Source organism: Labrus bergylta, chromosome 2 (genome assembly GCF_963930695.1).
Source record: "Labrus bergylta chromosome 2, fLabBer1.1, whole genome shotgun sequence".
Classification (NCBI taxonomy): domain Eukaryota; kingdom Metazoa; phylum Chordata; class Actinopteri; order Labriformes; family Labridae; genus Labrus; species Labrus bergylta.
The window spans coordinates 29,488,960-29,516,007 of record NC_089196.1 but is presented as its reverse complement, the minus strand read 5'-3'; the positions used below and the strand labels follow the sequence as shown (position 1 = coordinate 29,516,007).

The window sequence follows — 27,048 nt, the reverse complement described above, 5'->3', positions numbered from 1 at the left end:
ACAAATTAAAGGATTATGAAGCATTTTTATTTGGCTTTTTGAATGTTTATTAATACAATAGTGAAAGTGTTGATACAAAATGACACAAAAATGTTAAAAATCAGGATTCTGAAAAGTCCAAACGATATCCAAACGAACATGCATGAAGACGCCTTAACTTCCATCTTTACGCAAACACTGTTATTAATTTAATGTGAAGAACAAAATAAAGAACAGGAACAAAAACACACATCTTCACAAACTCCTTGGTTAGAGGGAGACTGGAAGGTCTAGGCTGCCGGGGTCGCCATGGTAACCCCGCTCTGTTAGAAACTGGACAGGTACTGCGTAAGAGAGGAGAACATCAGAGTGAGTACAGGTGTGTTAACCACGACTAAGTGTGAGGTGAGCGCAGGGGAGACTCGGCGAGAGAACAGTAAACCAGTAAAACAAAAACAAAAGAAAAAACAGTAAACAAATGGTTTGCTGACTTCTGTGATGTGTAGAGTGAGATGCACTGCAGTGAGGGTTTGTATTGAACAAACTCAGAAGTAGAAGACTGTTTTTCACTTTCACAGTGAATCCCAAAATGATCTGCTCTAAAAGATTTAAAATTTCTGTTCCCACTGAATTAGAGGCGAGCATAATAGAGCTCAACGGGGAAAAAGAACTACACTCCCCATGATCATAGTGTCTCACAGCAACATCTCTGATTGGTGGAGCTCGCTGTTACCATGGCAATGTCTCCTTACCTTATAAAGTGTTTGCCTTCAACATGAAGGTTTTCAGGGTTTCCCGCAACTTCTGCACTGCAGCCTCGTCCTCCTCTACGGCTTTGGAGCAGACGCGCTGCACTCGGCTGTGCAGATCCTCCAGACATTTCTGTTGTAGACGATCCACAGGAGCCAATGAGTTATGATATAATACAGGCGCAGATACAACATGCTTTACTCTGCTAACAAAGTAGACATGCTATAAGAGAATTTGCAAAAACATGTTCAATTGTTTCGATCAAGATTATTATTGTAAATTCTTCTCTTTGGCCGATTTCCCTTTTTCCACCCAATTAGTTTTGCCGTCATCACGTTTGTGTATTTTATCATCACATTTAAAACATTGAAGATGTTCTTGTATGGGGCGCTAATGGTGCAGCAGTTGGGTCACACCCCATGCACAGAGGCCGTAGTCCTTCAAGCGGGCAGCCTGGGTTCAAGTCTGGCCTGCGGCTCCTTTCCCACATGTCATTCCCCACTCTCTCTCTCTCTCTCTCTCTCTCTCTCTCTCTCTCTCTCTCTCTCTCTCTCTGTCTCTCCAGATGTCCTACTCTATCCACTGTCCTATCAACTAAAGGCAAAAATAACCCAAAATAAATCTAAAGTGAACAAAAGATGTTCCTCTAGCGCCCCCTTTCTGTGAAGTCAGCACTGTGAAAACAGCATTCCCTAACCCTGCCGAAGGTGCGTGCAAAGATGCAAAGATGCGTGTAAATTACCTCTGAAATCGACAGGTGGTCTGCTGCAATGGTACAAAGAGATGCGAGGTTGTTGGCAACCGTTCTTCTCTCCTCGTTGGTCTCCTGCAGAACCAGGTGGTACCTGAAGGAGAGGTGACCACAAAGTGTTTGACTCCAGAACAATGAGTGGTTAGACTGTCCTAAAGAGGCACCCTGAGACTGTTAAAGCTCCTGCATGAAGACCAGTTTTATGAATCTGTGACTACACGATGCAGAGATGAAGTGAGAGCTGTGTTATCAGGGACGTTTAGCCCGTTAACGATGTCAGGTAACTTTTAATCGTGTAGTGGCTATAAGCTGAAGCAGGATGAAGTCAGTCACTCACTGTTGTTGTGCTGCTTTCAGTTGCTGCACCGACTCATCGTAACCAATAGTAACCTTCTTCTCCAGAAGCTTACGATGGTTCTCCACAGACTCCATCTCCTCGGCCCATTCCTGTTCCTCTCTGGCCAGCTCCTACACGGACACAAACATGATGATGCGTCTGAGCAGTTTCTGTATCGCATAAAATATTTAATTCTTCTGTTTTTGTCTGAGGAGGGGGGAAAACTGTCAGCACTTTACAGACCTGGCATAAAACAAATGCTAGCTTTTTTAAATACAGTAAGGCCCTTGGTCCAGCTAGCGTTTTCCTCTCAGCGCCAGCGTCTTTTTTCAGTTATTTTCAAAGGGTAGAGAGCTTTCGCAGCAGAAAGCGGCCGCCTGGATGAAAAGCACAGTGTCCAGCTTTTTCAAAATGTTTGCTATTCCCTGTATTGTAGCCTCTTATAGACCATGTCTTGTACTCACATCCTCTTTGCTCCGTGTCTGATCGGGTAAAAAACTATCTCAAATACAAAAAGTAACAGAGCTGTGTCGGTCATACAGCGGCTGCTGTGAACAGACTGTTGTCATAGAGACAGGACGGACATGCAGCATTTTTCTTCTCAGAGCACAGACGCTTCATGCTAACACTCCAGAGTGCACAGCCAGCACTTTTCTACCCTGAAAAAAACGCTTAAATAAAGCAGAATTAAATATTTGGACTTTACCTGCATGTCAGAATCCAACCGCTCATCCAACTTGCGAATTTGCTCTCTGAGCAGTTTCAGGTCATTGGACTTGTCCATGATGTTTGAATTCACCTTTAAAATCACAAACACACACGATGAGTTACCGTTTCAATGTCGCACATGCCCACAGACCAGACTAATAAGATGTTCTCTTTTATTTCTTGTTACCTGTTCACTAGACTCATCCAGACTGAGTTTCATGTTGGTTAACCGGCTGTTCTCCTCCTCCACGTCACTCACCAGCTTTCTCAGGAGCATCTTCAGCACAAAGCATAGATCAGAGCGTGTACACACAGCGGTAACATCCAGGTGAAACAACATTTGGACATCCTATTATATAAGTAAACCTTTAAATATGATCTGAGACTTGTACCCATTAATATAGATGTGTATGCTTAAAGTACCTGTATCTGTGTTTTGTGCTGAACCATGCTGCCGGGTCCACATTCAAACGGCCTGATCTCAAAGTCGTGCCCGCAGGCGTTCTCTGCAGTCAGTGGAATCAGCTTCAGTTTACGAGCCAGCTTATGGTACTCAGTTAGCTTCAGCTCGGCCTGGGAGGAGGGGGAGTGAGAGAGGAGAGGCAAGAAACACGTCAGCTGGATGATGAAATGACAGGCAAAAATGAGTCTCCAGGAACATCCTGTACAGGTCAAGGATAAGTCTCAAGATCACATTGACAAAAAAAAAAGGCAAAATAAGTGATATTGTGAACATTATATCTGACCGTCAGATTCATGATGGTTTCAGCTCCACTCTGCATGTACAAACAATACCTTCTCTTTGACTTTGGCCAGAGCGATCTCCTCATTCCACTTGTGCTGTTCAGCATCTTCCAGCGACTTGCTGAGACTGGAGATGGTTTGTTGAAGCTCTCTCTTCTCTCGGTTGATTCTCTCTACATCTGCTGGAGTGAACTTCTGGTTCTGCAGGCGGTGTTGCAGCTCATCTTGCTCGTGTTTCAGAGACTCCAGGTGACTGACTGCAGAGAGACGGAGAGAAGAACACATGATGTACCGGTATGTGGAATAAGATCCAACACTCTCAGTTCAGACTGGGAGGGGGAATCAAAGCTTTGAAGAAGATACAAACACTTCACTTTAAGACCACATGAGACCATGATTTGCACTTTACAACCCCTTAAACACTTAATTATTTAAGCTCTATAGTGATGAATGTAGATGTTTGTTTTATTTTTTCTATTTACCGGTGGTCTCTAGTTCATCTTTCAGTTCTGAATCTTTGTTCTCCAGGTTGCCTTGAAAGGTCTCCAGGCTGCTTCGGTAACTCTGGAGCTTCTTGAGATCTGCCTGCAGCTTCATCCTCTCCATCCTCTTGGTCATCAGCCGGTCCTGTCAGGAGGAGGCAAACTGTTGTCAGCCTGATCATCACTCAGCAAAATCAGCATCACAAACGAAACAGCAGGTGCCCATGTGTAAAAACATTTCAGCCGATCACAGCTTTAACAACTTTACACATCTGGCTGCCATAATAATATCCATTTTGTCTGGTTTGGTTATCCCGTATCAGCACAAATATAAAGCAGGGCTTTATCTTTAAAACAGGTCAGCTGTCACTCACTGAGACACTGTGAACATGCAGAACAACCAGGTAGGTCAGCCTCACAAAAAGCTGAGTTATGAAGCCAAAGCTAATGGGGATCAGCGGGACACACTGCTGTGCGTATTAAGGTACAAAAAATATAGTTCACAGGACATCTTCTTCAAGACTGGAACCAAAGAAAATATGAATCGAACCGTTAGTCCTTTACACCTTAATTCAATTTTTCTTAAGTGAATCGTGTGGTCCGATATTTTCTTTGGTTCCTGTCTTATATTTTAAGACAGGAACTTAAGTCCTTCTCTGAGTCCTTCTCTGAGAGCACCGACCTCCATTTGTGGAGCGGCTGAAGCGCCAGAGTTTCCTTCTACTTATTGAAAGCATAATTTAATTCAACAGGTGTTAAAGGAACAAGCAACCTTGCTTTATTTAATAGTTTTATAATTCATTTCTAAGTTTTGATCTTCGAGAAGTTTAATCTCTCTTTAAAAAAAAAAAAAAAAAAAAGAGTCTTAAAAAGGGGGGCGGGTCTTATATTCGTCTGATACGGTATATTTTTTGTTTGGCAGTCTTTCACTTAGATCAAATGCATTTAAATTCCATTCATCTTATTCAATATACATGTGTGTAGATCTCAGGGTTTTAAACTCTATATATTATTTTTATGCCGAGCGATTAGTCGATATAAGTCTTCTGACCGTCTGGCTCTCCTTCTCCAGCTGTTCAAGCTCCTCGCTCAGTATTCTGTGCTTCTCCTCCATCGACATCAGCACCGCCTCGTCGACATTGTAAAGTTTCTCTGTCGAGACAAACATACAAAAAACATCTTAATGATTTTTACCAACACCTTACATTGAGAAACCAGCTCATTGTGTATATAATAAAACACTTATTTTAAAGAGACTTTTTGTGATTACTTAGTTTATTGAGGAAAGTCTCGTCCTCGTCCTGGAATGTGTCGTCGCCGTGCATGAATTTAGAGTACGTCTCGGCTGTGTAATCCAGGAAGAGCTGCCAGAGAACACAGCAGGGAAAGGAAAACAAGAGAGAGAAGAAATAAAATAAAGAAGAATTCACGTAAAGGTATAAAGTTAAAATGTTGAAAACACATTAGAGTAACTGGATGGCTTTCAAAATACTGCTTCAGAGAATAGAGACAAACTGTGTGAACAACTAACAACAGGCTCTAACTCCATCAACATGTGTACAGAACATCCTCTTGGCTTGTCTCTTTTTATAGCACAGTGCCTCTTGGTGCAGTTTAAAGTCTTCAGTATACCTTGTTATAGTCGGCCCCTTCTTCTATGTTGTCAGAGTCTTCTCCAAAGTCACTGAACAGCAGCTCCTGACGACTCAAACTCCAGTTTATCTAACGGACGGAAACACAGAATTACAGATTTTTCTTTTTGCAAAAGATAACTGATAATAGTGACTCTTATTATGAAGCATTGGCATCTCACCTTCACGTTATCAATTAGCCACATGAGAGCGCCGAGGGCCTGAGGCCAGGTGTGCGGAGCTCCAACAGAATACATCGAACACTTGGAGAGAACGAATGGATACCTTCACCCAGGAACAGGGAGAGAGAGGGACAAGTGACAGACCGTCAGTCGTGTTTCTTACACTACAGACAAGAAGGCAAACATGAAGTCTGAGGTACAGACTTCCTACACTTTGATTTTGTTACGCCTTTTAGAAAAATGTTTTCCTATATATTAACTTTATACTGTTTCATTTATTACCCTACAGTCGAAAACAAATACTGAAAGATACCTGAGAGCTTTCAGGATAGCTGGAACCTCCTCCTCAACTTTGGAGTTTGTCATTTCAAAGGTCGGGTCGAGCTGGCGATAGACAAACTCAAACATCTTCACAAACTCCTTAGTTGAGGGGGACTGGAGGGTCTTGGCTGCCAGGGTGCCTGGGTAACCCTGCTCGGTTAAGAACTAGACAGGTATAGAGGAGAAGAAAATCAGGCTGGATGTAAGGATGGACCCCCAATCATATGAAACACTTTTGCTCAGCTAAAAGTATGATGGTTGCAACAGGAATAAATGATAGATATAGTGTTTCTACCTCGTGCAGCTGTCTGATACACTGCTGAACGTAGGATTTATCATGCAGAGGTCTGGCATCTTTGATCTTCTCAGTTCCTCCAAACCCCGACATGATGCTGTTGCGAGGCATGCTGGCTCCACTAGTCCTGCTGAAAAAACATTAAAACGTCTCAAATAAACATTCAAACATCACAAATATGTGTCAGATAATAAGAATGAGCAACCATTTGATTTCATTTAGCATTTAAAGGAAATTATTGTTGAAATTATTCATAGGAAAAGCAAAAGAGATACTTAATATGTCACGGATTTACAATTAAGCCAAATAAATTCCTTTGACCTCAAGTAGGAAAAAAACTCTGTTCTCCCAAAAAAGCATAGCTCTTCTGTTTCCCAGACATTTATTGTTTCAATAACTTTTATTTATTACTAAAGAAATGGATAGTTTAAAAAAGTTAACTGTCCATAATCTGGAAAGATGCCTTGGTTTCCACCAAAATCAACGTGAGAAGAACACTATATTCTGTTTTTTTAAATTTTTTAACAAACATTATTCACATACCGGCCACCAAAGAAGCTGGTCCGCCTCTCGGAGGTCACAGATTGTGGTTTGGGTATGTTGAGCTTCCCAAAAGAAGGTTGTTTACTGAAAAGAAAGAAAAGTGTGAGCAAAGGGGAAAAATGTTCATCGGTTGATTCTTGAAGTTGCCACTTCAGATAATTGAATTTTATAACAAGAAGCTGCTTAATAACTGACATATTCAGTAAATACATAAATGTGGTTTATAGCTGAGATTTGTTGTTACGCATACAAGTAGCATGAAATTCTGCCAAACATCTTACTCTGTGACTGTGAAGTCCAAACAATGGTTTCACAGCACAACATTTGTCCCCTTGTTCTGTGCATTTACAACACAGATCACTGAATTTGCATGAGAACAGCTCCGTATAATATCACTCCACACACAAGTGTGATCAATATATGGCAAGATACACATCTCTACTCTCGATGAACATGATTATAAATATGCTATTATGTAACAGATGGTTAGTATGAGGTAGGGCAGGGCGATATGGACCAAAACTTATATCTCGATATTGTTTAGCTGAATGGCGATACTCGATATATATCGATACGTATTTTATTAACAGTGAAAACACATAAACTACCTGTTTGTGAATTGTGAAAGTAATATTATAAAATACAAATGTTCCTTAAATACAATAAAAGAGAGAGAGAGGAGGAGCAGGGTTAAGAGGGACAGACAGTCAGTCATCATCAGTGAGATGAGGAAAAAGGTGACCTGGCACCTCTGTAACGTTATTTTAATGCAACATAAACTATATCCATATTAACGATATTGTCTTACCCGATATCTTTGAAAATCTATCGATATATCTTTAAAACTCAATATATTTCCAGGCCCTAGTATGAGGTAGAGTTTTTACAGTGTTTACATTAAGCAGTGTGAATAGGTTTAAGAGGAGGATAATATGACAGTATTTACATTATTAAGTTAAAATATAAATAGTTTTAAATAGTCTCATGGGTTAGGTTACACACTTTTATAGTAAGAGTATTAGAGGAGCATCATTTCCTACTTTGGTATCAATAAAGATCATCTGTGTTTGTGGGTGTGGTTCTCCTTTTGGTCCTTTGTCACAACAAGAGTGCTCTGTTTACATTGTACACATCAAAGCAGTAATAATATTGAGTAAACTTGTATAATTTAGTATAAATATAAAGTGAGTGAACGGACCTCTGGGGCGTTGTGTACACATTACTCATCCTGTTGCTGTCCTGAACTCTCATAGGCAGCTCAGACACTCTTCCTGTCACTCGACTCATCCTTCCACTGGACACGGGGAACAAACACCAAGTTAAACACGTCATACAGCAGTCACAAGAAACATAACAAACAAAGAAACAACAGCTGTCAGATCAGCGTTACTTAGCAACGTTAGCTTAGCTTGTTGACTAACAGTGTTGAAAACGTGTTCAGTAAACCTCAAGATTACATTTTAAAATACCAAATGACTCACATAGGTAATAATAACCTTAAACACGGGACGTGAAGTCACCGTAAAGTAACGACTGCAGCGGGTCAGCAACGTTTGAATCAACGGTAGGTTAGCTTATCGTTAGCATAAAGTGGCTAACTTTTAAACACAACATCGGCGACTTGTCACAAACTCTAAATAAATGACTAAAAACGTCGCTTGCTGACTTAAAAGTGAAGCGGCGCGACATTAAGAAGTTCAAATCGAGACATACCGTTCCATTTTTTTGCGTAGATGAATTTATTGTTTATAAAAACGGATTTCTCCTCCGAGTGAACGAAGTCGTAAAACCCGCCAAAACAATACAAACAACCGATTGGCGATGACGTCATCAGAGTAGGGCGAGCCACTAGGTCCAAAAAGGCTCCCTGACGAGTATACGTGACCGCAGCGTCCCACAGGAAAAAGCGAAAGAAAATAACTGAATCAGAACTGGCTTAAAATGTCATTAAGGTGCGAAGAAATGTCTTGACTTTCATGTTTTTATTTAAAGGTGATTGAAAAACCCAAGAGGGGAAAAGCCTAATCCTGAAGAAGTGTATATACAGAACGAGCTAAATCCAGAAGAAGAGTAATTCTTATCCTGTTTGATTTTTTTCACAATTGATTTTACAGTTTCAATATTTAACCGATATTTCTCCGTAAGGCACATATTGTTCAAACACACAGCAGTGACGCTTTACAAAATTAAAATAATTTAGGACAAACTTCAGGTTCCGTCTGTTTTTGAATAAAAAAAAAAAAGCAATACAAAGGTTTAATTTTCTGCTATGAATTTGCAGGCTCTCCCCCGTGCATGGATAATCAACCCTCTTCTCATTTCAGGCCTGTCTGTGCTTTGGCATTATCCAGGTAATATACTTTTCTCCATTTGCTGAATGAAAAGATCAGATTAACACTTTGAGCAGACAAGTGACAAAGAGAAGTAGAAAATTTATTGCAGTATTTGTTCCACCGAAAGGGTATGAATCCCCTTTCCTCTTATTACTAGGGTGACCTAATACAACAAAATCTACATTTACAAAATATCCTCCTGCAATAGGCCACATATACTGCATGCGTAGTTCGAAATAGAATAAATTATATTCAGAGGACTCTGCCATTGTACAGCATGGACAAATAAAAGTGAACAAAAATAAAAATTCTTTATTTATTTTTTTGGTCTTTTTTTTCTTCTTTTCTTTTCAAATATCTAAAAGCTAAAAGGAAAAAACCATCAGGGTGCTAGTAGTATAATAAACTCCAAAAACACTTTAATAAGAACATCAAAAAGACTAATTTCCAACATTCACTTAAGGTTTTATTCTTTTTTTTACAGCTTTTTTGTCTTCAGAGATATAAACATTTTAGTTTTTTGTCGTGTTAAACTATGATACAGTGGGAGTAGAAATGAGCGACTAGAATCTGCTGCACAACAGCGAAGGAGCTCCCACAACAATGTTGACAAAACATTTCCCTCCAGGTCTCTTTTCTGATAGCCTTTTTTAAGGGATAACTTGGGCGAATTATTCCTTTAATGCCTTCTGGATTCTATCCTCTGCACTTGTACACAAAACAAAACATGAGCAGTCCCTCTATAATATAAGTCTTATGTTTTGTGTCATTTTTGCAAGAATAACTCATGTAAAAGTATGTAGTGTCAAATATTCTTGCTCTCTTGTGTTTTCTTACAAAATTGAGGAAGGAGAGGAGGAGGGTAGGAATCCAGTGAAGTTTGGCTGTGTTGTTGGAGGTGGAAGGTTGAGGAGGAGGAGTAGGAGCAAGGAAGAGGAGGATTTGATAAAGTAGAAATGGAACAGGGGAACAAAAAAAAAAGGAACTGAAAAGGAACCAAAAAAAAAAAAAAAAAAACACCACACAGGAGCCATTAGCTAGCCCCTCCTTCCCGCGCTGCATACAGTGAGCGTAAAGTCTGTACTACTTTGTTGCTCAGTTTGTGGTTGCTGGTCAAGGCAATCTTCTTGTAAATGATGTCTGACTCCTTAATAGTGTCCACCCAAGGCACCAGTTTGCGGCCGTCGCGTTTCTTAGCCTCCGCCCACGGCCCCGAGTAGGAGCCAGCCATCCAATGAATGCTGTATCCACTGGAGGTCCTCTGCACGACTCGCGCTATCTGCGGCCGGTCCTTGTATTTGGGGCAGCAGAGCGCGATTACATCCATAGAATCCACCGTCTCACTCATGCGGCCGGGGTCCGAGGAGTCGCCTGCTCGCCTTGACCTTCGAGAGGACTGCAGAGGGGACAAGAGAACAAAAGTTGGACTATTTTCCACCCACGTTTTTAAATGATCTTTTAATAAAAACTGTTGTGTGAATCCGTCTGACTCACCCCTGGGGTCCTTTCATCACCGTCACTATAGTCATCGTCCGTCTCTGGTCCTGCCTGGTTGCGTGGACTGGGTCCTGACATGGGGCCGGGGCCTCCCAGCAGGGCGTTTATGGCTTTGTTTCTGATGTTAGCGCTGGCAGACGCTTCGCCCTCCTCATCCTCCTCGTCTGGGTCCAGATGTTCCATCAGATTTTTGAACTGTGAGGAGTGAAAAACACGAGAAACTAACTTTGAGAAACGTTTCTTCAAACTCAGCAGCTGATAGAGAGCATGTATTAGTGGATCTATGACAGCACTCGCTGGGAGGTGCAGCAAAGCCTTGTGATTGGTCAAAACAGTTCAACATAAACTCTGGGCTTCTCCCTTAGTTTCTGGAATATTTAACTGTTCAGATTCTGTAGTTTAGAAATCACTTGTTTTAAATCGTTAGGGAAGTTACTGGTGAGCTGATTAAAGAAAATATTAAAAAAAAAAAAAACACTAATAGAAAAAAGTGACATTTTGACATGTTCATTATTACACAGCTGTGTTAAATATTTGTTTCTGACTGGATGGTTAGGCAAAGCGAGGCCACCGTTATGAAGGAAACAGTGTTGCCATGAAGAGAAGGCGGTCGTTATGGACATGGTTCAAATCCCTAACTCTGCTGTCGTACGGTAACTGTCATCATGACAATCTGTATCAAAATATCAGTAATTTTGAGGTTGTAACGAAATGTAAAAAATTATTTAAAGAACTGAAAACAGCGGTGAGAAGAGGTTAAAAGATTGAAAAACTGCACACAGAAATCCACAAAGCTGTCGATGGCCTTTGAAGTAAACACCGTACAGATCTCAGTATGGGACGAGGCGGTGCTTAAAGGTGGTGAATGGAAAAGTAAATATCAACAGAGTCCAACAATGACAAGGGAGAAAACCTCAGTCAGGTGCTGCGTTTACTAAAGCGGTCCCATTCCACTCGTCTCTCACGACCATTGGAGGAAATGTTCAGTTTGGTGACAGCTGAGTTAGCGGATTTGAAGGAAGTTATTCACGCACCTCTAACTGTAGATTCCAACAAATTGTTTGTCTCGCAGAAGAAATACGTAATTTCATAATAAACTAAATCATTTCCAAATCAATACTTAGTCAATTTAGGGATTTCTTAAGTAAATAACCTTCAGGGTGACACACCAAACCCCTGCCGGGTCATGCTCACCCTGACGGAGTTCTGTTTCTCGGTGCCAACCCGATCAATACATCATCCCTGACATGCACATTAGCCTTGATTCTAAGTGTGATAATGGCTTCATAACTTACATCCAGGTACTGTCTGACTATCCGCCTCTTGACATCGTTGGTCAGCGTAGCGTGAGCCATGTTGTTGGAGATGAAGTCCATGGTTTGTCGTGGGTTGTAGTGAATGTTGTTTTTTCTGTTCACTGCTTTATCGTACACCTTGGCTGACTCTGTTGGAGAGTACTTCTGGATTTTGCTGTAGGAAGAAAAACAAATTGATCAACAGAGGTCATGGGATTCCCAAGTGGTGAAACTAATAAAATGTAGAATAAATCCATTTGGATCGATGCTGCACAGACAGAAAGGTCAGGTCACCTGTCAGAGAATCCATACTGGTTCTTCAGATGCTGTTTGAGCACCAGCAGCAACAGGATGCCCTGAACAGCATTAGCAAAGTCCAAGAGGCCGGTGGGATTATCTGGAAGGAGCCTCATTACTTTTTCCACATCCTCCAAATCCAAATCATCCAGATCGGACTCTGACTCCGAGCTGGCTGCTACAGGTTTCCTGGCTTTCTTAGGCCGTCGTACCACATCCTCGTCATGGTTGCCGTCGCTGTGGCTGTTTTCTCCGTCGCTCCTGGGTGAATCACAGTTCATTTTGTCCTGCTCGTCCTCCCCATCCGACGTGTTTTTCCACTCCTTCTTTACCTTCTTTTCCTTGCGCCTCGGCTCTTTGAGCAGAAGCTTCATAAGAGAAATCCACAAGAAAATGCATAAACACACACACCAAAACAAGCATTCTGCGTGCGAGCTACTTTTCAAAACGGCTGTCCTACCTCTCTGAACGTTTGCAACAAGTTGCTGCCAGAAACCGACAGGGTGATGTCTATGTGGTGCATGATGAAGAGAGGCTCCTCCTGGCTCTGGTACGGGAAACAGGCGAGGTTGTCTGCTAAAAACAGCAGCATGTTTACCTCCGTCTTCTGCAGAAAGAAAGAAGAGAAAGAGTCAAGTGAGCACATTGCAGTGTTTGCTCATCAGGATTCAAACTCTCCATATATTCTCAAAAATAACCCAATGAAATAATGAGTTCTAACATATGAGAGCAGCACATTCCTCTGTGTCTCTCTATAAATGGTGTTAATCTAAATTTAGTGGTGATGTCCATGCCCCTCAGAGATATAGGAATCATTTTTATTACATTTCTTGCCAACACACTGCTGCCAAACAGAAGGGGGATTCTCACTTGGCGTTTAGTAAATGAGGACACCCCTGCTCTTTTTCTTTGAGCTGTGCCGAGATGTGTGCAGGTTTACTCACAGCACTGTCATCAAAGAGGTTCAGCAGCGTGATGAGGAAAGCCCTCCGGTGCTGCCGGTTCCCTCTGATCATCGTGAACAGGTGGGAGCAGAGTGCCGAGTGCGTCTCGTCCCGTCTGAAACCTCGGATGATGATGGTCTTACGAGACGACTCGATGGCCTGCTGCAGATTGTACGACATCTTCATCCCAGCGACGGCCTTCATCTGTGACACGATGTGTTAAAAAGGGAAGTGTTATGAACTGAGTCTTTTTACACGACTGGTAAGACAGCTGCTGCCCTGAGAACAGGCTTACATTTCAAATGAAGCATTTCAACAGCAAAACTTTTCTGTTTTTGAATTCCACTAGGATGCATTTCGTTTTTCGTTACCCTGCGACCGCATTCACAAACATTCAGAAAATCCTCTCAGAGAGCTCCTAACTCAGCTTAGCCAAGATGTTTAGCTTAAAGGAGTGATTTAGAAACATTCTCAGGGTGACTCTGAGCGAGGAAGGGACAGAAACTTTTATCTTAGTGAGGAGGCGTTGTTGACTCAGTATGACACATTTTTTTTCAGAAGCTGTGATTGGTTGATCCAAAAAAAAATGTAGGAAAAACTTACTTAAAATTGGCACAGTTGGACAGTGGAATCTATCAGGCCCAATCATAGAATGTAGTCAGACATTGTGTAATTATGAACACTATGACATTTTCATCTCTGTGTGATCATTTTTAAGAATACTTTAAAAGTACATAGCCTACAAGATGTTGGAAATCACATGCTTAATTCACATTCTGAAGAGCCTTAATAAGTGACTGGATGCACCTGTGGAGGTAACCACATGCAGAGAAACTCAACATGCATGTCTCACTTTGTACTGAAAACAGTCAGAGATGGATTGAAATGTCTGCACAGAACGTTTTAGTCTGTTTGGCCTGATATTCTTCATGTAGTGTTTGAAGAACATTTCTGTTTTCTCGTCAGCTTGATAAACTCTGCATCCTGTTAGAAGTCCTCTTCACTCATCCTAACAGTTTAACACCTTAGGAGCTCTCTTAAAGGGAAAAGAAGCTCTGTGAATAACTTTAATCTTTACCAGAATCTTAACTTTGAGGGGAAGTTCTTACAAAGTGTCATGATTTTAAGATTTTTGTCACCAGGAGAAAAAAAGTCTTCAGGCTTCATGAATACGGCCTCTGGTGTTTTAAGTGCCATCATTTTGAGACTCGACGTTAGTGAACACCAACTCACATGGATGAACCCGGTGTACTTTTTGTCGATCTCCACCAACTGCTGGTCAGCTTTGTTCCTCATGCTTGCCTCAGGGTCGGTTCCCATAGCGATGAGGTAGGGTACGCACTTAACGAATGAGACAAAAAAAAGATAAAAATACATTAACATGAATACGCTCACAGCTCTGTTTATTAAACAAAGACAAGTTTAATGGAAGTCAATGAAGGTTCAAATGTGGGATAATGTTTTTAGATGCTCACATATAAAACATTTTCAGAGAGAAACTTCTCAGTGTAGATCCAACACATTCTTTAATGAATTGACAAAGTTAAGGTATTAAATTGTCAGTCTATACCTGCTGGCGAGAGGGTTTGTCAGATTCAGACTGTAAGATCTTACCTGCACAGGATGGATGAGACCCTGGTTGAGTGTGAGAGCTATGACGTTGAGCGCAAAGTGCCGCACACTGGACTGAGTGTGAAAAAAGGCCTCCAACACCTGTTTTAGGTAAAGCTGCATAATGGAGCTGCTCATGCCTGAAGAGATGTCGCCCATCTCCTTCAGATCCTCCTGCTTGGACAGTTTCTTCCCTGCAAGGACACAAAAATGATTGTTTATATACGAGCTAAATGTCAATAACGTTAAGTCATTGATCTACAGTCAATCATCTTGAGGATGTAGCTCAGAAATCCTGAATCAAAAAGCTGTTAAGATAAAGCAACAACCACAGCGTCACTTACATTCTCTGTCCGCTTCTTGCATCCGCGTGTCCTCTTCCTGGAGGTACGTTTGGAGGTTCTTGAGGATCTGGATTTTAAGGTTGATGGAGGAGCCGCGGTCGGCCAGGATGCCGTTGTACAAGGTCTTCACCTCAGGCATAAACATCTGGCTGGGATGCATAATCACAAGGAAGCCTGGATAAATAAACAAAAGGAAAGAGAAAATGTAACAGCAGGAAGAAAAAATATATACAGTCTACATCATCACAAAGTGCTGGAGCAAAACAATCTGCTTCATATTACCTAAACCACATCTCAAGCCTTACTTTAACCTGACCCTGAAGGTCAGTGACTGAGCAATACATGGTCTTACTCTCAGTGGTTAACAAAATAAATCAGCTTTCCATTTTTAAAAACCTTATAACATTTAAAACTTGCCTAAGCCGATGATGGCTTTCGTCTTGACCTCCTCATCTTCGTGCTTGGTGAAGTATATCAGCAGCTCAAGAACTTTCTCCTTGATAACAACCTGCACACAACACATTTACACACACACTTTTCAGAAAACATGCAACCACAGTTTCCTTACAGCAGTGGTGCAGATGACAGTTGAACACAAAGGCTAATTTTAGATGTGGCTCAAACGTGGAAAGAAAACTGCTTCAGCTAGAACCGTAAAAAGAATGACTTGAACTAAAAGATTCATGTTTTACAGATTGAATTCCAAAATGTAAATGTTGAGAGCCATCTTACCTTGTTGGGGCCCTTAAACTCCTCGAGGTCAAAATCAAAGTGTCGTGCCAGAGCACCCACAGTGAAGAGCGATCTCAGAAGGAAAGGCTTGTTTGCTACCAACGTCGTGCTGTTAGGATCCTCCTGGTGCTGAACCTTCAGCTTGTTAAGTGCGCCTAGAATACACAAAAAAAAAAAAAGGTTGGAGGTCTTAAGTAGGTGAAGATTATCGGTGTCCTATTTTTCTTGTGTTATCTCTCAGACGTGTGAATATGCAGCCGCTCTTTTAAAGGGATGCAGACACGCTGCATTTATGGAAGTGTCTGGAAATGTTTTAACACAAGTTAGATTTCCTCTTCTGGGAATTTGGTAGAGAAAAAAACTTCACTTTGAGAGAACTTCATGCAAAAAAAAAAGTACACATGACACCAAAGTTTCTCACCATAGAATCTGTTGAAGCAAGCCCAGACAAACTTGTAGTTGTGCGTGACTTTGTTGACAACAGCTCCGAGGCAGCTCACACAGTGCTGGACCACCTGAAGACAGGACGGACGACCAGGCTTTTACTTTTAAAGCATTTAAAAAAATAAATAATAATAATAATAATAAAAAAAAACTTTTCTAACATAGAGGACCTTATATATAAAGTTCTAAAAGGTGGCCGACCACGCACCGTCATGCCGTATTTGATGATGAGCTTCATGAGGTCTTCTTCGATGGTGGCGAGGAAGGTTTCACTGGGGTGCTCCATCAGAGGAACCACCAGCTCCAGGATCTTTGCCACGTTACAGATGACCATGAAGTCATTGGCAGTCTGCAGGGAAATTAAGTTACTGTTAATACCCGGGGGGGCTACAGCATCGACTTCACAAAGCCTCCTTTAACAGGTGGAACAATGAGATGAAAAATATCATTATGCCACATTAAAAAGGACTTACGTTGCACTTTGTGGTCAGGTAGGGTTGCATGGTCATTGCATGTTTGACCATGAGCTGGGCCCTGATCTTGCTGAATAAATACAAGGTGGTGATGCAAGCAACCAGCCGCGTTGAGTTAACACCCTTGTTCTCTACAAAGAAGAGATGAAACAGAAATTAGACCAAAAACAAATCATCAAACATGTTATTAGGATTGATTAAGTCAGCTGATATCATCCACTGTAGTACATGAGATTGCTGCATGACAACACATCATAACTCAGTGTCAAATGACTAACGGGTGTACCTGAGAGAGACTCTTCGTATTTGAGGATGTGCTCTACCAGATTGTCGACCAGCTGAACGCAGGCCTTTTTGGCCGGCTTGTACGACGCATCCTCTTCAGACTTGAGAAGCTAAAGCAGGAGAGACATGTTGTTTTTTTTTGTTTTTTTTTATTAACATTGATTTAATCCCCATCAGATGAAGCCCCAACACAAATGTAAAACTTACATTTTGAAGAAGCTGCTCAAACCAGTCGTAGCCGGTGTCTCGACATGCTGCGACCTGAGGAACAAATGAGACGGGATCATTACGGCCAGTCTAACACGGTGGCTGAGGGGGGGGGGGGGGAGGTAATCAGTAAGTGAGGTGAACTTACCACATCAGTGATGTTGAGTATCTTTCTGGTCATGGTCTCTTTGTCGTGGTTTGGAGTCGGCGTAAACCACAACTTTTGGAATGTCTCATTCACCAGTTTCTGTGAATTCAATTCAAGAATTGAATTGATTAATTTGATAGAGACAGTGTAACTAACATAGCTTCAGTACAGAGCATGAAAGTGATGTGCTGCACAGACAGTTTATCGGTAAAAAATAAACAACATTCAGTAACGTTAAAGTACATAACACTAGACTCGTCAGTCTGACATCTCTCCATTAGTGCATGTCATATAGGATCCTGTTTGTGCATGTGTGTGCTGCATGACTTACAGAGTGTAAAAACAGAATTTCCCCTTGTGGGATCAATAAAGTAAATCTTAATATTAATTTATGAAGATCAAATAAAATATATATAACACAAAACATACATTCTTTAAATCAATATACATTAGAAAACAAAAAACTCAGCAGTTAAAAACGGAGCTCTACCTTGATGCCTTCCTCGTCGTTGACTCTGCGGATCATCCTCACACACATCTCAGTGATCTTACTGAAGGTCGGCTGCTCCAGACAGATGTCTCTGAGGATCTTGATGACCCTCTTTCTCACACTTATACCCGTGTCCTGCGTAACAAAAGAAGTTACATTCACAAACGTTCTGCCATCTTTTTCTTTTTAAACTCAAGTCAGAGCTCCTTGATTTCCATTTGTGCTGCAGTAAGCTTGTTCTGACACTAGGTGGCAGCATGACACTGTAATGAGGAGTGAACTTCTCGTGAACTCTCCTGAACATTTCCATGACAACAGGCACAACAATTTCAATGCGTTCACTTCTGAGTGGCTGAGTACAAAGACTAAGTCCAAAGCATGTGTGTTCGACTGCACTGCAAAACTGATAGCTCATCAACTCACAGCCATCTTTGTGCCACTATTGAACCGACTCCTTATTTCACTAATTCAAGCATGTTAAAGCAACTTCAAACACCCTCAAATGACTGCAGTCCATACAGCACTTTTTCTAGTTAAGTCAGTGACCTGAGATAAACGGCATTAATGTCTCCAGTAGAAGAAGTGGCTCTGCTCATTATATTTGCATGTGTTAAAAAGGTGCACACAACAGCGGCAGCGTTTACACATTTGTTTTGAATGGGAAAAGTTTACCAGAAATGGTCCAAAACTTAAAATAAATATTATGACTGAAAGGGAAAACAGCAGATGTTTTTTTTTTTGTTTTTTTAAATGAATGGAATAGACCATATTGCCATTAGTCAATGAACAGTCTATAAAATTGAAACATATCTGATTAGGACACTTACCAGTATCCTCTCTATCAACATGTCGTAGTACTGCTCAGTGAGTTGGGGTCTGCTGAGCACGAATCTGCCCAGCAGCTCCACAGCTGCCTCTCTCACACTCGTCGAGTTGTCCATCAAACGACCATGGACGCCCCGCTGCATGTCAGACTGCAGAAGAGCGAGCAGAGCAGAGTCAAAACGAGCACAGGAAGAAGAAAAAAAAAGAAAGACGAAAAGATAACCTGCATACATGATGACAACATAGCACAGGTCTGAATTCAATTCTCAAAGGATTAAGGGATGAAGATCAATTCTACCAGAGTGTGATTATGGCAAGAACAGACGCTGAAGATGTATCTAAAATCATCAAAGTTGATCTTTCTGTTAAAACAAATCTGTCCTCTGCTGCATGTCACCCTCCCCCCTCTTTCCTGTCTCTCTACAGCTGTCCTGTCCAATAAAAGCCCCCCCTAAAAAAAGTTGCTATGTAAAAAGAGTTATTATTATTCATTACTATTAAAAGGTTTTAACTTGGGCATGAAAATTGTCTTTGCATCAGGTGCATCAGATGGTAACATACCCTGGCCAGTATGCTGGGGTCCACAGCCACTACTTCAGACAGACATTTCATGGCTTTTGTCCTTACAGCAATGGCACTTTCTCCAAGGACTCGCAGGATCTAGTGGGGAAAAAAAATGAACCGCTTATTACCCAAAGACTCCAAAACAACGAAATGCCTTAAACAATTCAGAGTGAAGGATTATCAGATTATGTTTTATGTTGTAAAATATATGAGATTCATATCTTACCTGTGTTAAATAAATATCAAAGCTCTGGGCAAACGGCCTCATGGAGGCCAAATAACGCACGATCAGACAGGAGTCATCATAGTCCACAGTGTCAGAGTTCATTCTGCAGAGAGAGGCAAAGAGGATCAATCAGGTACAATCAAAACAACTCCAGCCCATAACCGAGAGGCAGCTTCGACAAAACAAAAAAACAAAGAACTCCTGAAAGGTAGGAAACACCAGATCATATTGAGTATTGTGCTGCAGTAGTCACACGTGCTTACTTCAGTGTGGCGAAATGAGCCGGCGTCGCCTTGATGATGTTGCGCAGGAACTTCTTGCGCTTCTCTGCGCGCTGCATAATTTCACCGGTGGTCTCAATCTCCTTGGCATGTTGAGGTCCGTCCGATGAGTCATCATCTTTCGAATTTTGGTTCCGCATGGACTTTTCCGCCTCTGTGGTGGAGTCCCGAAACCACTGCGCAATGTAGAACTTTCTAGCGAACTAGAGGACGCACAGAGTGTCAGTATGAGACTGAGCTGAAAGTATGTCATGTGACAGGAATCAATGAAAACATGCTTTAATCAACACTCATTAAGAGACACTACAGGGCTTCATTATGTGTGCCTTACATTTGAATGAAGAAGTTCATCATGCTTAAGCACGGTTAATGGCACATTTTAAATGATTAACTGTGAACATGGACAAAGATTTCAGACACCTGAAGCTCCGACAGTGTTTGAAGTCGACTTAATGTAAACTCACCACCAGCGAAGCATCTGTTTCAGCATTTTCTTCCAAGTAGTCTAATAAAGCCTTCTGCAGCTGCTGGGTCTCATCGTTACCTGGAGTCTATGTAATCAGAGAGAGAGAGAGAGAGAGGTTACAGAAGTGATATGAAAAAGCTGGATTGTAAAACACCTTCTGCCTGTTTTATCAAACGCATTTTTGTAAAAAAAGAGAAAGCAAGATTATGCAATATGAAATTGTCCTGCTACCTCTTGTAGGATACGATCGATCGATCTCTGGTCCATCTTGCTGGTGACTCCGTCTTTCCTCAGACGAGCTGCCACTGTGCCCAGGTAGTCTAGAGACGCTACTCTCAGAGCCATCTCTGTCTGCTTGTTACTGAACTGGTGAACCTGATGGAGAGCAACAGGGAGAGAGACAAAAAAAAATGAGAAGCGATGTGGGCAGGAAGTCGACTGTGATAACACTGTTATCACACTGCAACATATTCCATTGTGGTGTTAATGAACACAACAAATGAATTCATTAGTGTGTACTTTTATTATGTTTTCTGCATAGACAAAAGATTTTTCAGCTTTAGATCCAGAGATATTCACTTGTTTAAGCAGCACACGATAAGAGAAGACATACAGTATAAGACGTTTTCACATATGCTCCTAACAGCGGGAGACTATCCCTGTCAGGGGGCGGGGGGGTCTCCTGAGGTAAGACTTGACGAAAAAAAAAAACAGAGTCTGCTACACAACGCTATAATGTATATAAACATCACTCTCCCTCCTATTGGCTCGAGCTGAATTCTCAAGAGAATATCCTGCTGCGTTCTCTCATCAGCTCACTCAGACTTGCTGCAGAAAAAATACTAGAGGTCTGACAGGAGAAACTCCGGGTGAAGAATATGTTACATGAAACATCAATTATTTAAAGTAAATCTACAAGACAAAATGTATTTGATCGCAGCTGTTTGAGTAAGTCTTGACTTCATGCTGTAGAAGTGTCCTAAGACAAAGCAACCCCTGTATTTAAAAGGAAAACATACAATACTAAAATGTAAATAAACTCCTCAAAAAAAGTTTGGAAACGTTATTTCGGTCACTTATTTCGCCACTTTAATAATATAAGGACTTGGACTATAACTTGTAAGGATCGTGCATTCATGGAATGTGCAACACAGCTAAACGTGTGGGTAGCGCCCTAAAAAAAATGTGCCAAAATCCCCTACAATGGGGCGCTGGTGGCGCAGTTGTTGGTGCGCGCGCCCCATGTATGGAGGCTGTAGTCGTCCAAGCGGGCAGCCCAGGGTCAAATCTGGCCTGTGGCTCCTTTCCCGCATGTCATTCCCCACTCTCTCTCTCTCCCTGATTTCCAGCTCTATCCACTGATCCTATAAATCTTAAAAAAAAAATAATAAATCCCCTGCAATGTTCTTCTGTTGGTATTCACTCCTGTTTTGAGCTTCAAGTGCTGCCAGGTGTGTGCCAGTTACGGGTGTATGACTGACACCTAATTGACAGCACTTGTGGGATCCTCTTGGGCATGCTGTTCAATGCAGAATGACCAACACAACCACGCTGGTTGACCTTCAACAACTCCTGGTTGAGGAATAGGATGCCATCCCACAGCAAAATGTGACCAGGCTGGTGACCAGCATGAGGAGGAGGGGCCAAGCTGTTGTGGCCTCGTATGGATCATCCACACGCTACTGAGGTGCCAGACAGTGTAAAATGTATAAAGTGTAAAAAACGTATTACTGTGGGAGAGTGCAATCATCCATTCTACCAAGCAACTCAAAACAGGAGTGAATACCAACAGAAGAACATTGCAGGGGATTTTGGCACATTTTTTTTAGGGCGCTACCCACACGTTTAGCTGTGCTGCTCATTCCACGAATGCATGATCCTTACAAGTTATACCTCATTGTAAAGTTGACTAATCAGGCTTTCCGACGATATAAAATACAACACCAATTAGTATTATTAAAGTGGCGAAATAATTGACCAAAATAATGTTTCTAAACTTTTTTTGAGGAGTTTAGATAAATAAAGTAGGGCTGTCAGCAAAAACTAGTTAACTGCCTTTCATTAGGTCTGAAATTAAACTTTAAATTAAAACTATTTTGTCCCTTCAGGCACACCATAGATAATCCTCCGCAGTGTCTCCCTATAGTCACAGTGATTGAAAAGAACGACACAGCTGCATCTTTGAACGTATCATTTCACTTTAAAAATTCAGCTGACGAGTCCAAAGTGGAATCCAACTTATACCATCATCAAACGTTTCACTTTTTTTTCCATTCCTTTGAGCTGTTTTCTTTTAGTTTTTGATCCATTAAGAGTTTGTTTTTCTGTGGTTAAGTTAAAGTCGTAACCTTCGATCTACCAGAAGGTCCTTACTTTATTTTTAAATTAAAGCATGGTTTATTTGAAACAGCAAGTCAAGTACTTTCAGCTTAAGAAAGTACACACATTTCAAAATAAAAGCCTAATAATTTTCCTTTTATAATGCAAAATAGTTTCAAACATGCGATTAATCACTTTTAACTAGCAATGTTAAGTTTTAGCAATGAATCGCAATTTAAAAAAATGCAATCTCTCAACATAATGCTCTCTTCTGGCCTTCAAACTTGACACAATGCTGAACACTAAGTTTGAATTGAATACACCAAGTCAAGTACTCTTGGCTGAAGATAGTACATCAAATTAAAAATAAAAGCCTAACAAGTTTCAAACATGTGATTAAAAATAAAAATAAATTAATCGCTTATAAATTTTCGCAATAAATCATGATTTAAAAATGTGATCATTTAACAGCCCCGAACAGACCGAACCTAAAGCTCTCTTCTGGCCTTCAAACATTAACCCTTTAACATGCATTCAAACACTGATGGGAGACACTGCTGACCAGCAGAGGAAGATCTCTTCTTATTCATTTACACAACTTCACTAACCAATCGGTGTGCCTTTGGGAACAATCTGAGGTTCAGCTTCTCACCCAAAGACACGTCAAGCCACCACTGAGTCACAGCTGACCCATAATCAATAATCAGAGGCTTCACTATTCACAATGAAAAGTTACAGTCTCCTAATACCATGTCTCAGCTTTTGTCAGAGGATTTTAAAGCTGTCTGCTTCTATTAATATCAATCTTCTATTCTTGGAAGTCTTTGGCACAATTAGTTCTATCTGCAGCTTAGAGAGCGAGCGAGAGAGAGCCTGTCATACTAACCAGGAGTCTCCCGAGCAGACTGAGCAGCAGCTCCGCGGCCGGCCACTCGGGTTTGTTCACTGTGGAGAGCAGGTCCTGGACAAAGTTCTCAAACAGAGGCCGGTAATCTTCCTCACCCTGCTTACTGCCACACCTGAAGAACGGAAAAGAAGAAAGGGTCAGAGGAGAGAAGGGGAAGGAGTACAGACAAGAAAAAACATTTAAGAATAATGAAAAGGGAAGTTCATCATCAATGTTTAGGCTTCAAGAGCCGTAGTGCAACCAGAATTATTTGTTAAAAGTCTGAACAAGCATGTTCACTAAAACCACCAAACCCAATGTTTTACTGTTTGTAAGGTACACTTTTTTGACACAACACAGTCCAAAATTGTTTGGTACTGTGTAGAGGTGGGAAAAAAGTGGTCCTATTCTTATCTTCTGAGATTTTAAATCGATTCATAACTTAATTTATTTTTTGGCTACTCAGTCACTCCCTGTACCGGTATTGCATAAAAGATAGCAGTGCTCCTAGAATGACAGTCTTTGTCCGCCTGTAAATACAATAAAGTGAAAGCGATGCCTTTGGTACAAACAAGTTTCTAACTAACAACAGCACAGAGCATAAGTGAAGTCAACAGAGAAAGGAACGTCAATTACTTTTTGAGAAAGACTGAGAGGAAGTTCTGTGCTGTTCTCATTGCCGTCTCATACGAGTTGGTTATCAACACATCTTGATCCACCTTAGAGGAAAAAGACAAGAAGAGCTTGTGAGCAAAAAGTGTCTGTGTGTTTTAGTAATTGTAGATTTGCTCGATTGCGCCATGATTTTTTTTTTCCAGATGCTCTTTCACCTTGTCGCACTCATCAAATATGTCCTTGTCGTTGGGGAGATGGACCACACACTGGATCAGCTGCAGCACCAGAGCCGTCACCATCTGGATGTACATGGGCTCTCCGTCCTTGTCTGAGCTGTTTAGCCTGAGGAAACAAGAGGTCAAGAGGATGCATGCTTAGGGAACGACCTTTTACACTGGGAAAAAAAAAAACGTCCTGATAATCAAGCGATTTGACTATTTACCCTTAACGACGATATGAGACCACAAATCATTCTTAAATCAAGTTACCTGAAGTTCCTGAGGGAGCGTTTGCTGGTGGGCAGTCTGGCCAAAGAAGTAAAGATCTCCTCCAAGATCAGCTGCCGATGCTTCTCGTACCGAGAGAACACCTGGAGACAGGAAATAATAAAAGGCTCTTAGTCTCTAGCTCTACTGTTGAGTAGAGAAGTGGAAACAACAGAGGAGAAGAAACTTACTGCTGTAACTAGTTTGATGGCACACAGCTGCAGCTCGCTGACATTCTCCACAAAGAATGGCGTGATTCCCATAGAAGAGACCTGGAAAAACAAACAGGATGAATAACCGTCTGCTTTGGGTGAAGTTTTTGGACTTGTTTAACAGCTGTACATCCCCTTATTTAGACTTTACCTGAAGGATGGTGGTGTCTGTCAGCAGCTGGATCTCTAGCAGCTCGGAGATGTTGCTTACAATGTCGCACACTTTGTTGTACAACATGATGATCACGCGTTGCTTGTGTGTGGAGCATTTCGCACGCTTTGCCTTGGAGCTCAACAGCCCACCTAGATGGAATAGAGCAACCCGTTTTAATCCCATTTCTCAAGGAGATTTTAAAAATAAGCATCAGTTTTCATGCACACTTTCTATTTCTGTTGAATAAAATGTAACTCATTATTTTGCAGGAACGCCCCTTAAATTGCAGGGACCAAAATCATTACAGAGACATCAACCACTAAAGTGTAAACTAGTGCAGCTCACTGTCAGGCTTCATTTATGCAGCTGTAGCTCTTTGCTTTGGCTTAAACCATTTGTGGTCAAGACATATTTCAATGAAGGAAGAGTCTATGAAGTGAGTTCAAGAATTATGATTCTGTCAAATCAAGGATCCCTCAAATCAATTGCATGCATATTTTTTTTGTCACATAATCATCCAAACACCAAAAGTCATCCACTTACATTCAGTCAAAACTCAACATTAAGGCCTCGTGTCCACTTAGAATTTTTTCCGGGCAGAAAAGCGCTGGCTGTACGCTCGGGAGTGTCTTCTTGCAGCGTTTGTGCTCTGAGAAGAAAAGCGCTCCATTTCCATCCTGTCTCTATGACAACAGTCTGTTGACCGAGGCCACTGTATGACACGGCTCCGTTACTTATGTTTTATATTTGAGATGGTTTTTTACCCCAGCAGACACGGAGCAAAGAGGATGTGAGTACAAGACACGATCTGTAGGAGGCTAAAATACAGGGAAGAACAAACACTTTGAAAAGAGCGCCGGTGACGTCAAGAGTGCCTTTCTGAGAAGTTGAAAGATTTTCAACTTGAGCACTCGGAGTGGCCGCACAAAAACGGCAGACGCTCGGCGCTGTGCTTTTCATCCAGGCGGTTGCTTCCTGCTGCGAACGCTCTCTACTCATTGAAAACAACTGAAAAAAGACGTTGGCCCTGACAGGAAACAAAACGCTAGGTGGACACGGGGCCTTAGACGCACAGGCTGTGATGAAACTCAAAAGATCAAAAGGAAATAAAGAGCTGTTCTTCATCCTTACCACCGTGTGGGTCCACTCTGTACACCGGGTCGTATTGTGGATACAGCGTGTTCTGAAGGTGGAACTTGGTGTATTGTAGCACTCGCTCTATCACGTCCTCTATGTAGACGGCCTTGGGCATGTGCAACGAGGTCATGATGTTCAGAGCTGTCAGACAGGCGTCGGCTGACTTTGTGACCCTCTCCATTATCAGGTCCCTCCACAGTTTCTCCTCGTCTTCAGCGTCGTGGTCCTGAAGTGACAGAGGACAATAAACCACTCGCTGAAGGCTGCAGACGTTCATCACTGCCAGTTACTCAATATTTAATTTTTTTATGTTCATGGTTACTCAGGTGATTTCTGCAGGATTTCACTCAGATAATCAGAATAGCCTAACTCAAATTAAATAGAGCTTACATGGTTCATCAGGGTGGTGAGCTTGGACCCATCCATGATATTCTTTTCCAGTATGTTCAGCAGCTTCACCAGCTTGTCTGATGGGATCTAAAAACAACAGAGATCATCGTTTAGAACCGATATCTGGAGACGACAACAGTCCAACTTCAGATTCACGTGGTTATACTATACAGTACCCTGCTGGAGATTCCCATGGCCTTAATCTTAGCGGACTCGCTGCCCAGCTCATTCAACTGGTGTTTACCGAGCAGCAGTTCCTGAGGTATCTCATCGTCGTCAGCTGTTGGGAAAATAAACAAAAAAATAAAAAAACAGGACTCAAAACTAAGAATAAATGCAGAGACTATAGAGATCCAACTGCAGTGACATTTTAGACAGCCAGTCAGCACTGATATTTACCCATGGTAGTGAAATCCACATCCTCCAGATTCTCCAGTATGTTGTCAATGCTTGTTAGGAACCTCTTGAATGTGGACGAGTCCATCAGCTCCTCTTGGGTCAGCTTGGGTTCGTATGCTTTCCGTTTCTTCTGCTTCTCCTTCATCTTCATTTTTCGGGCGACTGGGGGGAGAGAAAATCTTTTTTTAAGAAATGTGTCACATGCCAAACAAAGTCCCAGAACGACTAACTTATTTTAAGAAACTTTTCCTGTTTCCTCAGTTTTG

General features: G+C 41.5%; 2 protein-coding genes across 3 annotated transcripts in view; both read right to left on the bottom strand.

Moving 5' to 3' along the window:
- Window positions 1-5: 5 nt before the first annotated feature.
- Window positions 6-8,585, bottom strand: ndc80 (NDC80 kinetochore complex component). The gene is made up of 18 exons (XM_020640829.3): window positions 8,437-8,585; window positions 7,922-8,017; window positions 6,724-6,807; window positions 6,181-6,310; window positions 5,878-6,050; window positions 5,565-5,667; window positions 5,384-5,473; window positions 5,022-5,115; window positions 4,803-4,903; window positions 3,752-3,896; window positions 3,321-3,526; window positions 2,949-3,098; window positions 2,713-2,802; window positions 2,524-2,616; window positions 1,818-1,948; window positions 1,472-1,574; window positions 732-861; window positions 6-323 (listed from the first exon to the last, which is right to left on the bottom strand). Exons 1-17 carry the CDS (start codon window positions 8,442-8,444, stop codon window positions 733-735), a joined length of 1,926 nt encoding a protein of 641 aa, XP_020496485.1. The 5' UTR covers window positions 8,445-8,585; the 3' UTR covers window positions 6-323; window position 732.
- Window positions 8,586-9,138: 553 nt separating this feature from the next.
- nipbla (NIPBL cohesin loading factor a) overlaps window positions 9,139-27,048 on the bottom strand; it is a 31,882-nt gene continuing 13,972 nt past the window's right edge. For both annotated transcript variants that reach the window (XM_020640805.3, XM_020640806.3), the window contains exons 16-49: window positions 26,783-26,944; window positions 26,560-26,663; window positions 26,384-26,470; window positions 25,988-26,219; window positions 24,854-25,005; window positions 24,682-24,762; window positions 24,494-24,594; window positions 24,221-24,347; window positions 24,027-24,109; window positions 23,391-23,523; window positions 20,417-20,560; window positions 20,184-20,270; window positions 19,702-19,922; window positions 19,439-19,541; window positions 19,210-19,308; window positions 18,651-18,797; window positions 17,824-17,958; window positions 17,334-17,432; window positions 17,186-17,239; window positions 16,980-17,088; window positions 16,694-16,824; window positions 16,429-16,569; window positions 16,198-16,291; window positions 15,777-15,931; window positions 15,462-15,552; window positions 15,045-15,218; window positions 14,704-14,894; window positions 14,323-14,430; window positions 13,090-13,293; window positions 12,606-12,752; window positions 12,143-12,513; window positions 11,849-12,023; window positions 10,551-10,748; window positions 9,139-10,452 (exon numbers count right to left, since the gene is read on the bottom strand). In XM_020640805.3, coding sequence (XP_020496461.2) covers window positions 10,090-10,452; window positions 10,551-10,748; window positions 11,849-12,023; window positions 12,143-12,513; window positions 12,606-12,752; window positions 13,090-13,293; window positions 14,323-14,430; window positions 14,704-14,894; window positions 15,045-15,218; window positions 15,462-15,552; window positions 15,777-15,931; window positions 16,198-16,291; window positions 16,429-16,569; window positions 16,694-16,824; window positions 16,980-17,088; window positions 17,186-17,239; window positions 17,334-17,432; window positions 17,824-17,958; window positions 18,651-18,797; window positions 19,210-19,308; window positions 19,439-19,541; window positions 19,702-19,922; window positions 20,184-20,270; window positions 20,417-20,560; window positions 23,391-23,523; window positions 24,027-24,109; window positions 24,221-24,347; window positions 24,494-24,594; window positions 24,682-24,762; window positions 24,854-25,005; window positions 25,988-26,219; window positions 26,384-26,470; window positions 26,560-26,663; window positions 26,783-26,944 — 5,003 coding nt within the window. In that variant the 3' untranslated portion in view covers window positions 9,139-10,089. The remainder of the gene's footprint in view (window positions 10,453-10,550; window positions 10,749-11,848; window positions 12,024-12,142; window positions 12,514-12,605; window positions 12,753-13,089; window positions 13,294-14,322; window positions 14,431-14,703; window positions 14,895-15,044; window positions 15,219-15,461; window positions 15,553-15,776; window positions 15,932-16,197; window positions 16,292-16,428; window positions 16,570-16,693; window positions 16,825-16,979; window positions 17,089-17,185; window positions 17,240-17,333; window positions 17,433-17,823; window positions 17,959-18,650; window positions 18,798-19,209; window positions 19,309-19,438; window positions 19,542-19,701; window positions 19,923-20,183; window positions 20,271-20,416; window positions 20,561-23,390; window positions 23,524-24,026; window positions 24,110-24,220; window positions 24,348-24,493; window positions 24,595-24,681; window positions 24,763-24,853; window positions 25,006-25,987; window positions 26,220-26,383; window positions 26,471-26,559; window positions 26,664-26,782; window positions 26,945-27,048) is intronic.